This window comes from Lygodium microphyllum, chromosome 5 (assembly GCF_053477565.2).
Source record: "Lygodium microphyllum isolate KBCC chromosome 5, Lygodium_microphyllum_v1.1.10, whole genome shotgun sequence".
NCBI classification, from domain to species: domain Eukaryota; kingdom Viridiplantae; phylum Streptophyta; class Polypodiopsida; order Schizaeales; family Lygodiaceae; genus Lygodium; species Lygodium microphyllum.
The window spans coordinates 85,913,298-85,926,698 of record NC_141139.1 but is presented as its reverse complement, the minus strand read 5'-3'; the positions used below and the strand labels follow the sequence as shown (position 1 = coordinate 85,926,698).

Here is a 13,401-nt window from a genome sequence, read left to right as displayed (position 1 = left end):
CTCTTCAAATTCTCGTATCAACTCTGAAGCAGCTAGACCTTTGTTTGGCATGTAGACCCACTCTCGGAATGACCGCCGTGTAGCCATCCCAAAGTCCTCAAGGAAATACTCTTCTTTCAGGACCTTCTTAAAATCTTGCCAATGCGAATTTTGAATAAAAAGATCAGTCACTTTTTCCCTCAGGGCGGGTGTGACAAGACGAAGGAAATACTTACTTATAAGTCCAGCTGGTACTCCAAAAAATCCCATCTTGATCTCATACGTCTTCAAATAAGCTAAAACATTACGGCCATCAAATAGCTTCTTCTTATTCTCAACTGCTTCAATTGCCTTAGTCGCGTTGATTGCATTGTCCTGCTCCGAATATAGTTGCCTTTGCTGAGACAACTGTTGTTGATGCAATTGCTGCTGCTGCTGCATATACAATAGTGTCTGCTGATTGTCAAGCTACATATACATAGACATATTCTGTAAAATCTGCTTTAAATCATCCGTTGAAGTACTTGAAGCAGCAGTCAATGATGAAGCTGAAGTAGAGGACAAAGCAAGAATCGTAGAAGATGCTGAAACTGATGCTAAAGTATCTCCCATCCTGAAATTTATGTGACGCTTTCACGTGGGGTTCACCAAAGATGTCGAAGAGTTTTCGAAAGCAAAGTCGCAACCACAGAGGACGTGTTAGAAAATCTCATCGACTCCTCCCTGCATCTCGCAGTACTATCATCATCAATCCTACTTGAAGGAATTACTCTGTAATCTGTGCGTCGAAGAATACCAGAGCGGCAACTCAAGAAAGGTAGTCCAAAAAGCGTTCTTGAACGACGGATGGAGAAAACAACTCCATCAAATTTCAACCAGGGGTGTGAAAGCCTCAATTGTGGCATCAGAACAAGATCTCAGCCTTCAATTTTAATATGTAAAAGTGCGTAACCTGCAACCTCCATAGCCCTTCACAGAGACTACAATACGCACGGGTTCAAATTGTTCTTGTAGCAGCATTTCAGTAATGAATAAGTTTGATGGATAAAGTAACTGTATAAGTGCTTCGAATAGATTTCAATGGATTTCTGTGCCTCCATAGCCTTTCCCCAGAGAGCATTCCCCTCTGTTCCCTGTAGCATTTGCCTACTTTTTCCGTGCCTTTTTTCCCCCCAAAAAGCCTCCTTTTGAAAATCACCATCCGTGGCTTTTTTTTTTCTTTCTCCAGGAATTCGATCCTTCCACAATAGGCCCTCAAAAAGCGGCCCTTTTTTTTATATCAAAAAAGTGGCTCAACTCTTTTGGCAGGCCGCTCTATAGGTCCTACTGGCAAAGGTCCCCTTTTTTACTAGAAAAAGCAATAGTGTTTCGAAGTTGATCATAGAGTTGCTGTAGCTCTATTGTCCAGATCAAATCAGTATCTGCTTGTACAGTCACTCTGTTGCTCTCAGGAATGTTTGATGTACTCATAATGCCACCAAAATGTGAAGAACACTTATCTATATTCCATTTCAAACCGGTTGTAGAGATGTTAGAGGGACCAGTTAATGGAATTAGACCACAATGAGGACCTTCAATTGATGTTATTTCTGGTAATGTGTCATTCAAATACGACAAGCATTTCCAAAGATCTATGGTATCCTGATTCCCTGAGTTGTCTAGGACTTCCGTGCCTAGCCCAGCATAGAACTCCTTCACCTCAGGTCGAATAGAATCCAAGTCTCCTTTGATCACTTCAGGTTTGTACCGTTTACGAATTTCAAATGCATCCTCAGATGGCAGAAAATCAAGGGCACCATCATAAATCTGATTTGCTCCCCCATCTACGCATATTCGAAAACATGCTTTATCCCATAAAAACCGTGTCAATAAAGGTAGTTGATGGTTCAACACTACAAGTGCAAATGTCAAACTAGGCTGCTCTTGGTTCAGAAAAGCACTAGAAAGAAAAGTGGAACTATGGCCCATTGTTGGAATGGAGACTATACTGACACAGGATTTCAAACTGCACAAAAATTTTCCAACATCCAAGGATAGGCCTTCTTCTTGCATCTCCCTGAAACAGTTGAGCACATCCTCATTGAGCCCATATTTAGAGTATCCAGCAATTATAGTAGGCAGATTGAATGTATCAAACATTATTTGTGTCATCTTCTCTCTATTAGCCTTGGGATTCAGTGGCGCTTCTGTGAGGAGGACTGCTTGCTCTTCCTTAATGACCTCTATTTACTTTTCAACTACAGAAACCTCCATTGCAAGATCCAAGGTAGATGGTAATCGATCTTCTAGTGCTTTTGAAACTGATCCAAACTTCCCAAACATATCCATCACTATGCTTCCAAACTTCTCTACACTATACTCGCACGCAGAAAAAAAAATGTAAACAGAACGACTAAGTATGTACAAAGTAACAATTCCCACACACACAACTTTTTGGTGGATTCCACACCTTGGATGCGCATCAGTACGACAACGTTTGCACCATCGTTGAGCACTAGCACGGCATGAGGTCCGCTGCAGCTATATGCAGTAACTTTAAGATGCACGCGCACTTGAGAGAGCACCAGTCATTGAGCATGCACAATTCTTGCACACACCATTTGGGATGTTCATCACAAAGCTAGGAACTTCTGGTTGAGAGTGTAAGGTGGTTGGGAGAGTTTGAGGATCGTGAAGGACGCCATCAATAGTGAGAAGGGTTGTTCTTATCTGATCAACATCCTGAGGACCACCATTTTCTAGAGTGATTGTGAGATTTTTTGGATGGGTGGAGCGGAGTATATCGTATTTTTTTATGAGAGTTCAGAGGTGAGGATAAGGATTTTTTAATTAATTAAGGAATTTTGTTTGCATTTTGCATGATGCACGATCACATGTAGATAGACTCTAGGCACAATTTCTTCAATGCATACATTATTTTTGTGTGTAGCATCGATTGATTGGTTGCATATCATGGATCCAACATTGCATATTTTTTCAAATCATGAATGATTGGGCACGGAGTTCATTTCAAAAAACCATATTCTTGCCAGGGCACACTGCATAAAAAACAGGTTCATATCCAGAGAATGTTTATTTTGAAGACTCAAGGATCAAAGGAAAAGATCGTACGTTTTACATCGTCAGCGAGTATTTCTTGAAGAAAAAGAGGACGTGTGCACTGAAAGTGTGTGCAATTACAAGAACAATAGGCCAAGGAAGGGAATAAGTCATCCAAGATAAAAGATGGAGAAAAATGATGGGATTTACGAAAATCAGTATTTTTTTCCATTTTGATATATTTTCGTAATTCTGCCCGCGTTGGCTTGTCGACCAGATATGTTCCGATCACTTTGAGTACCCCGAACGACTATATTTGGAGTTCAAATGACGAAGTTATGATCCAAATAAGTTACAAACAGGCATAAAGAAAAAAAAATGAAAATGGTGAAAAGTTGTAGAAAAGCAAAAGCCAAAAGCTAAAAGCAAAAAGCCTAATGTGTGTGTGTGTGGATAGAAAACCATATAAGAAGATGAGAATGGAGAGTTAAGGGCCTTCCCCCTTATTACAATTGTATTTTGTGAGAGAGGAGAGTGGAGGGTCGCATGCTAGAGTGAGCTCTTGTCATGCCAATTTGGAAGTTGGAGCTTTTGGGTGTCAAAGCACCGAGCATCGGCTCAAGGTTGTTAAGGTACGAAAATATATCTAACTTGGTTTGTTTTCGAATTGTTGGTATTTTCGTTGTGTTGTGGTTGTGTGATACTCTACCCACATTCGGGTTTTTACTTGTTTTGAGCTTCAACAAGCATTGTGTTTTGTCTTGTTTTTATATGTGGCGTGTGGTGTATTATCGAATATTTTAATTTTTCAAGTTGTGTTGTGCATTCGACAAAGTCAATCACCCCAACCGGGACTCCTTAACGTCTCGTTATTGGGTTGTGAGTGAGGCTTGTTCTCGATCACTACTCGCGTAAGAACGGAATAAAATTACACATTTCTTTGGGAATGGAAAGTCTTCTTGCATAGCCTTGTTTAATACTGGCATAGTCTAAAAATGTGTAGCTCCTAAAGCAAGATTATGAAGATTTTGGTACTTTATTAGGGAAAAATATATTGAAATATATGCATTCTTGTATTGGGATATAATTCAAGAATTAAAAGTGATAGTTTGTTGCCCCAACCCCATAGTTTTCACAGTGATACAATTTCGTAGCAGTAGCCCTACAACAGGTCTTGAAGCCTTGTAGTGTTCTATCAAAGAAGAGTATGATGAAATACGTGCTTTTCCACATTGGAATACAAATCTGGAATAAAAAAGACAATTTGTTACACCCACGATCTTGTAGTCTCCATAGCAATACTCACCACTCCGAAGTAAGTTCTTAAGCTTCATAGTGTTTATCAAAGAAGAGCATACTCAAATATAAGCCTTTTCATGCTAAATACATATTTGGAATGAAAAAAGGAATTTAGCTATACCCAACCATGTAGTCTCCATAGCGGTGCTCACAACCCCATAGTGGGTTTGCAGCTCCTAAAAATGAATAAATCTATCAATTTTGAATTAAATTTGAACTATTAGAAGGCTTGATTAAGCTTTCAATGGAAAGATAATAATCTAAGGGACTTGTTTTACTTTATAATAATCTAAGGGACTTTGTTTTACTTTCTGTAGTGTTGATTATCACCCCATTATAACCCATGTTGTTTTGGGGGCAAGAGTTAGATTGCTCAGTGGTAGTGTCATTGGCATGGTTTTTTGGCTTTTGCAAGCATTATTGATATTGCAATTGCTCAATTAGACTAAGTTCCTCCATGAGGTAGTGAATGCAATCATGAAAGCATGGAACTCACTTCATCTAGTGGTCTCCACCCAATCAAAGCTAGACAAGGTGTAGGATTGATTCCTATCCCATCAGGGTCTTCCCAACTGCTTTGATGCTATAGATTATACCCATATTAGCATGATTTTACTACCAAAAGAATATTCTGCTACATGGTTTGATCACTCCAAGAATAGCATGAGAATTCAAGGTATCCTTGATGTCACATACGTGCAAGCAACAAGCTAGTTACATGCAAACCAATATGCACCTTGCACACAGATTTTAATGAGAAAGAAAAAGGGAACGAGGAATGCTAATGTTCAAATCCCAATTTTGACCAATCTAAAAACATTGTGAACTATGTATTCAAAAATTGAGGCCTTCAAATGTTGGTAGCCCTCCATTCTAGACATTTATCGAGTATAGTAGCACACCATTCGAGAGGGGGAGGGCAGGTAAATTTCTTCAAACTTTGATTAGTCCTAACACAATCAATCATCATCACAATTCAAAGAATTAAAAAAAATTCAAGTGCATGTTAATTTTGATAATGAAGCCCTCATTTGGTCCTAGCATGAAGGGATGTTAATCTCGACATCACAATAGGTTAAGCTCACATGCAGTCACATAATTGAGCACTCCACCACACGTGTTTAGGTCTACCACAATGGAGGAGGAGGCTATTGTCTATTCCATAGCCCCTATTTTTGTATGCACGCTAGAAATGAAGGGTACAATAGACAACACCATGTCAAAGAAATTACATAGTATTACATAAACAAGAGCAATCAACACGATGTCCAACTTTGGCATGAAGAGAAGGCTATTTTACAAAGACCCCAATCACAAACACCATTTGAGTATGCATGGCAGAGCCCATGGCATTTCATAACACAAAAAATTACAACTAGTACTAAGGGAGAAAGGCATACCTCTTCTTTTTTTTGGGGGGGGGGGGGGGGGTTGGCTAATGCAGATCCAAATTTTTGAGATCTCCTACTATCCCTACAATATGGGCCGGGTTGTGCTTGCTTGGGACTAGTGGGAGAAAGCTCATCCCTCACCTTGTGTAACTACATGGTTGCACTATAAGGGGTGGGTTGAGTAGGGGCATCATAAATACTCAAAAACCCTTATAAGCACCTCTTCAAAAGGGGGTTCTAAGATTTTTTTAGCAAGGTTAAGGATTCCCATTCGCTAATGAACAAGATCTTCCATCTCCTGACAAAGAAGGCTAATCCAATCGAGCACACAAGGCTCTAACATGGCTCACACATAAGACATTAAATATTTTGACAAAGCTGCTCACACACAAGACATTAAATATTTATTTTGATTCTCCTTCCCTAAACTTCTACTGCTGGTGTGTGATCGAACTGTAAGTCTACCTTCCCATCCACTATGTTGGTGTGACCCAACCCTAAATAGGGTCTTGCTGTGAGTATGTTCTTTGAGACCTTTTTGAGGTTGATTTGGTGTCTCTCTATTGAGTTATCTCCATGATACACGCAATATTATTATGGCTTATATGCGTTGTGAAGAGGAACTGAAAATGGATTAACCTAAGAGATTTAAATAAAGCAGGTTCTCTCTCTTTTGCCTCGGAAACGCTGGCAGACAGAAAGGCAAGCAAGATTAGGATCCATTTTTGCAATAATATCAATATATGTTAGGATTACCAATGGAGTGGAATGGTTCCACTCCATCCTCTTCCCCTAAATGTGACTTCACCGTAACAACTTTGACAACTCCAGAGATAGAGTTGTTGACTAACAATCATCTTTGGCACACATTAGAATGCATTGTTCATCAAACTCCATCTACATCTAGTGTGCTATTCCACTCCACCCACTTCCCCTAGATGTGACTTCACCATAACAACTTTGACAGTTTAAGAGAAGACTTAACAAACATCTTTGGCACACATTACAATGAGATGTTATCAAATCACCAAAATTGAACCAAACTCCATCTACATCTAGCCTAGCACATGCTTGAGATAAAGTCCATCCAATAGCTTCAACACATCCTTGAGAAAAGGGAGAGCTTCAAGCACCGAGATCTTTTTACATCTAGCCTTAAGCACATGCTTGAGATAAAGTCCATCCAATAGCTTCAACACATCCTTGAGAAAAGGGAGAGCTTCAAGCACCGAGATCTTTTTACCTAAGATAGTCCATCCAGTAGCTTTAGCACATCCTTGAGAAGTGAGAATTTGAGTTGCCCCATATATGACATTCGTGTGCCTCTACACATTAATTCATTGTCCTTAACAAAGGGGATATGCTTCTTAACAATGGGATAATCAACTAGTACTTCTTGAAATCTAAGTGTAAGTGATTCTCTAGGGGTTTCACATAGAAGTGGCATTGTAGGTTTAGCGCATCCTCATGAATTGTAAGTTTAGCACATCCTCAAGAAGTGAGAGCTTGAAGAAGCAACCCTATATATAACATTTGTGTGCCACTATTGGCCTTGGCATTTAGCACATCCTCAAGAAGTGAGATCTTCAAGCACTAAGTTCCCTATACATGTGCCACTACTCCTTGGGTTACATTCATTGGCCTTGAGCGGACATGCTTCTTAAAAATGGGATGATCAAGTACTACCCAAACTCAAGCATGCAAGAGTGATCTCTAGGGGTTCACGAAGTAGCCAATAAGAGCTTCAAGCATTGAGTTGCCCTATACATGTGCCACTACTCCTTTGGGTCAATTCATTGGCCTTGGCTAATGGACATGCTTCTTAAAAATAAGAAGAAACTCTTAAGTGAGTGATTCTCAGGGGTGGGATGAAACTCAAGCGTGAGTGATTCTCTACGGATTCATGTAGAAGTAGCTACAAACCCCCTTTGTATCACTACCTAGAATGGCACTCTTCTTTGCCTTCCCCATAATGGAGAGGCTCATTATGCTTCAACAATTTTTCAAAACCAACTCATCACTACCTATAATGGCACTCTTCTTTGCCTTCCCCATATGGAGAGGCTCATTATGCTACCTTCCCCACAATGGAGAGGCTCATTATGCTTCAACAATTTTTCAAAACCAACGCATCACTACCTATAATGGCACTCTTCTTTGCCTTCCCCATATGGAGAGGCTCATTATGCTACGACAATTTTTCAAAACCATCACAAAAAATGGCCTTCTAATATTTTTTAGGTCTTCTAATATTGACTTTTTTCTTCTAACGGAGAGATCAACCATTGTCTTCTATGCTTCAGAAGATTCACACGACCCCTTGCGTCCTCTAAATATTTCAACTATTTCCCTCGACGTAAATCCAGTGATCAAACCCCTCCACTCTTGATAAGAACATAAAACACACTTAAAGAAAGAGGGTTCATAGGTCTAACAGAGTGGAGGGTTCGATAGGTCTCTCCATAGATCCCAACAATTTAAAAAACCACTCCACAAATCAGACGATTACCCCCGAATCAATCAATTAATTACTAGGTGGCACATAATAGAGTCCATGTTGCAAGTTGTTTATTCAAGCATATTTGCGGGTTTGTGATGGGTAGTATTGTTTGTCATGATGGTATACAACAGTCTCAATCATGGGGTTATGAATTTGTTGAGTCAACAACCTCAACCACATAGTTGAAATTTTCTAACTCACAACGTGATTATGAAAATTTGTTGAGTTGGTCACACACACAAAATGCATATGGGCTTTGGATAAGATTATGAAAATTTGTTGAGTTGGTCACACACACAAAATGCATATGGGCTTTGGATAAACAGCAAACACACAACCATTGTCAATCCAAAAACGACAAGCACAAATGATTTTAGACTGCGATAGCACCTTAAAAAGACTTGCACAAATGGTTTAGACCTACAATATCAACCTTTCATGACGCCCTTAAAAAAGCACATAGGTCATGCAACTTGAGCTGGCTTAATGTAATGAGAGACTTGGATATAACAAAAATGTTGGTCGTTGCAATTAGAACTCATCCTCATTATTTTCATGCATTGAACTGCAAATGGGAGAGCCAATCATGTGGCACACATTTGATGGTGGTTGCTCATACAAATTTCAACAATATTACTAGACACACATGATTGATACAACTTAATATTATTATAAAGTCTATAGGGAGTAGAAGTTGCAAATAAAAGAAGCTATTAATAAAAATTAACAAAAACCTTTTATACAAATTTCGACAATATTACTAGACACACACAATTGATACGGAGTAGATACAAATAAAAGAAACTGCTTATAAAAATAACAAAAACCTTTTAGCAACCTCAAACAAAAACCTTCTAGCAAAATCATTTCTTGTATATTTACGCCTGTTTGGTAAAACCTATATACACACACACAAACCCCTCTTCATCCATACATTTTTTTAATCGGACAAGTACACCCTACATGGGGTGTTTATTCGTCTAAGATGGCACACCCACCGATCAATGGGAGAGCACTGAGTAGCGGCAACAATCCTAGTTGCGCATGTTGCGGCAAAGGTGGCCCACTTCTCTACCACCAATAAGAATCGTCCATCAACGCTTCTGCAAACAAATACAAGCAGTGCATTAAGAATTAGTAATCCATCGTATTGTCCATAATATAACTCAAAAGATAAAATCATAATATACGAAGGTTAGAGATATAACAAGCTAGTTGACAATATAACAATAATATTATATTTAGTAGCAATATAACAACGAAGGTTAGAGATATAACAAGCTAGCTGACAATATAACAATAATATTATATTTAGTAGCTATATATATATTCAGTTAATACTTGCATTGGATCAAACAATTCCATTCAAGCTGGTTGACAATATAGCGATAATATTATGTTGAACGATCACAAAGTTCGATTCAAGCTAGAGGACATGTTTTGTAGCAATATATATTAGGGTCCAAATCTACACAACCAGTACTTCAAAACTTCCAATTTAGGTACTCGAAGACAAATACACTAAGAAAGAGCAAACTATTGTCAAATGTAGGTCGATTCAAGCTAGCGGACATGTTTTGTAGCAGTATATTATATTAGGTCCAAATCTACATTCGATCACACAGTCCAAATCTACATTCGATCACACAGTATCTATACAACCAATACTTCAAAAACTTCCAATTTAGGTACTCAAAAGACAAATACACTAAGGACTCGCAAACTATTGTCAAATGTAAGTCAAGGTACCCAACAAGGACAAAATATTCTCAAAAAACTAATAGTAGTACATAAGCTCTAGATTTGAATCTAACCATGATTCTAACATCGACTTAAATAATTGATATATTATTAGATCAAACATTCATATGACATTCAATCATCACAAATTAAGAGAATATAATTTATATATTAAATCATATCCATAATTGATGTATTAGATCATCTTAAGGAATATAATATATATATTAGATCATATCCATTGCATTCATATGCCATTCAATCATGGCAAATAAATAGCAGAGACAATTACAAGAGAGAATAATTGATATATTAGATCATATCCATTATGTTCATGTGCCATTCGATCATCGCAAATAATGCATATCAATTAGATCATATCCTTTATGTTCATATGCCATTCGATCATGGCAAATAACGCAGACAATTATAAGAGAGACAATATACAATTATAAACCGATGAGAGAGAACTTGTGGCACAAACGAAATAGGTATAGATTATGTTAGGTTTAAATGACGGAATCTACTAGGTTCATATATAAAATGACGGGCAATGCATCTAAAATAGATATAGATTATAACAGACTGCTGATATATAAAATAAAATGACGGGCAATGCATCTAAAATAGATATAGATTATAACAGACTGCTGATATATAAAATAAAATGACGGGCAATGCATCATTTAGACAACATACCTCGGGACGACCTTGCACGGCATTCGCGAGGGCGAAGGTTGCACTGCTGGAGGAGGCGAGAGGACATCTGGGCGGTCATGGTTCTCCGCTGCTGCTCCGACTCCTCTTCTCGTCGCTGCGCCCAGACGTCCTCCTCTTCATAACGACGGCGGCGCTCGCCGCCTCCGTAAGCCTGCTGGAAGGCGTAGCAGCGGTCCTGCGAGGGGATGCGCTCCACGACCTCGCAGCATGCGCGGGACGGCTGCTGCTGCGTCACCCCTCTCCCCTCAACCGACCTCCATGACAAATACGAATTGTAATACGGCGACGACTCTCTTTCCTCCTCCACCTCTCGCCGTTGCTGCCTGAAGAAATTGTCGCACGCCCGCAGCCTCGCGTGCCACTCCTCCCTCGACCCTTCCCCTCTCCTCCTCTCCCGCTCCCTCTCCTCTTCCTCCCGACGTCGCTCCTCCTCTCGACCGCGGGACGTCGCCGACACTTCACTCACTATCACCAACAGCACCAACAGTGCTCCCAACAAAAACACACGAGCCGCCATATTGATTATCACCACCAACTACACACAAGCTAACAGGAGCTATTGTACGATTGTACGGGAAGCCTCGCACTAGCCGGTATGCAGGCAAAATAGCTGAGGCCTCGACCATACTTATAGGCGAGCGGCCCCTGCCCTGGCCTCGACGTGACCGCGCGTGATATTCTCGTTTCTACTCGGCGCTGCCGCCGCGTCTCCCAGTATCCTCGAGGGCGACGTTCCCTCTGGATAAGCATGCCACTGTCCTGCCATGCACCTTCCATAGTGGCACCTTCCATATTGGCCCGATCCCATCAATCTTACTAAAAGATGAGCTTCTTTCATCCAATTAATATAGCGTAGTCAGGTGGAAATTTGAGAACACCAGACAACCTCTGAGGTGAAGGTGAATAGAGAAGAGTCATTGACACCACCTTGCATATTGGCTCCATCTCATCCGACAATGTTGCTAAAAGATGGTCTTCTATACTCGAGTAGATACAATCTAAACGGGTGAAAAGCCAGGCAGGGCGGAACCTACTCAAGGCTTAGAGTCATTAATATCATAGTTAGTCAATCATATGTTTGCTTCTATCCTACTCAAGGCTTAGAGTACGTATTGAAATATTCTAGCTAAATATTTGACACAACTATCTTGCACTCTTGTTTAGAAGGCCACAAACATATGCAAGTCTTCATTGCTAATGATTAGTGAGGTCTGCATCCATTACTCAACCAAACATAGAAAGTAGTTGTTAGGGTGCTACTTCCCAGTTTTGCAATGCTCTCACATAAATGCCCAATATCTTTCTTATGCACACTTGGACAAAACTATTTAAAGAAGTGTCCCCATTGTCTAGAAACAATTAAACAAAATTCTTTAATATACAAACCCTTAGCAATAATAATCTAGTTGTCTTGACACCCATATCATATATGTACCACCAAAATCATATTATCAATAGTGCTATCATCCCCATTTTTGCAACAGTAGGCTTGCACTTCTATTCCATGTTGGAAGTAGCTTCTCTTGATGAGTGACTATACAATGGTGGTTCTTATGAGCTAATCGTCCCCACTTCCTCCTTGGTTCACTTGCTATATGGATCATGAGTCCACCACAAGGTTGTAGAGCACATTGCAACATTTGAAATTTGGGAAAAAATGGGTGGGAGTTGTTCGCATGATGTTTGACGTAGATTTTGTTATGAATTTCAAATTCAAATTTGCAACATCATTTAAGCAATGGACAAGAGTGCTACTACAAGTATCACTTATGAGACCAAGTTTTGTATATCATTCAATGTTTTTAGTGACAATGAACACTATAAGAGATGAGGAGAATTTCGACACTAGTTTCTCAAGCATTTTCCTTTAAAAAAATCGGACATGGCTATAAGCACCAATATGAGCTTTGAAAAAGGTACGCACATTATAATCGCCAATATTTCCACATGTAAATACAAGTGCTTATACTAATCCCATTTAAAATATTGGCTAACCAAAACGACAAAACATATTCCAACACTAGTAGAAAATACTTACAACCATGGGTTTCCTTTCTTCATTTTGATGATACGATCTAGCTTAAAGAAAGTCCATAAACCCTATTGCATTTTTTGTTTTAGTTTTCCTCTTCTTTGTGTCATTTAAGATAGATTAACTCACCTAAGTGCATTGTATATTGTAGATAGTAAAACTTTTCCCTTTTTTGTGTGTTCTTATGGGCTGGGTGGATGTGTGGGTGGGTAGATGGGTGCATGTGTAGGGCATATAATTTAGTAATATCATTGGAATAAGGGTGATTGTGTTCCAATTAGGCAACACTGTCAATCTTCATTCGACATATACTAGGTACAAGCATGCGCTTGAAAATTGATACTTTGTTATTTAAAAAAGTTGATTTATAATTTGGTTAAAATAGTGATTAATTATGAAATAAAAATTATAAAATTAATTAGTTATAATTATAAAACTAGTAAATCAATTGTAAAGTGATTTGGAGAAAGAGAGAGTAGACAGTAGACAGGGGAGAGAGAAAAAAGTCGAAAGAGTGAGAGACAAAGAGAGTAGAGAGAGTAGAGAGAGAGTGGAGGGAGATTGGAAATTCGTCTAGGTTAAGTTAAAGGACCACAATGAAAATCTCCTCAAAAAGCTCTAGTTAATGAGATCTAGCCTTAAGAATAACAAGAAACCAGCAAATCAAGGAGTGGATTATGACAACATCTTTTATCTCTACA

At 39.1% G+C, this 13,401-nt stretch overlaps 1 protein-coding gene and 1 pseudogene across 1 annotated transcript; both read right to left on the bottom strand.

The window, feature by feature from the left end:
- Positions 1 to 1,302: 1,302 nt before the first annotated feature.
- Positions 1,303 to 1,947, bottom strand: LOC148036079 (thiamine pyrophosphokinase 1 pseudogene; annotated as a pseudogene).
- A 7,113-nt stretch (positions 1,948 to 9,060) lies between these two features.
- LOC148036078 (uncharacterized) lies at positions 9,061 to 11,247 on the bottom strand. Its single transcript, XM_087679072.1, has 2 exons — positions 10,648 to 11,247; positions 9,061 to 9,311 (listed from the first exon to the last, which is right to left on the bottom strand). Exons 1-2 carry the CDS (start codon positions 11,183 to 11,185, stop codon positions 9,280 to 9,282), a joined length of 570 nt encoding a protein of 189 aa, XP_087535198.1. The 5' UTR covers positions 11,186 to 11,247; the 3' UTR covers positions 9,061 to 9,279.
- Positions 11,248 to 13,401: the final 2,154 nt, after the last annotated feature.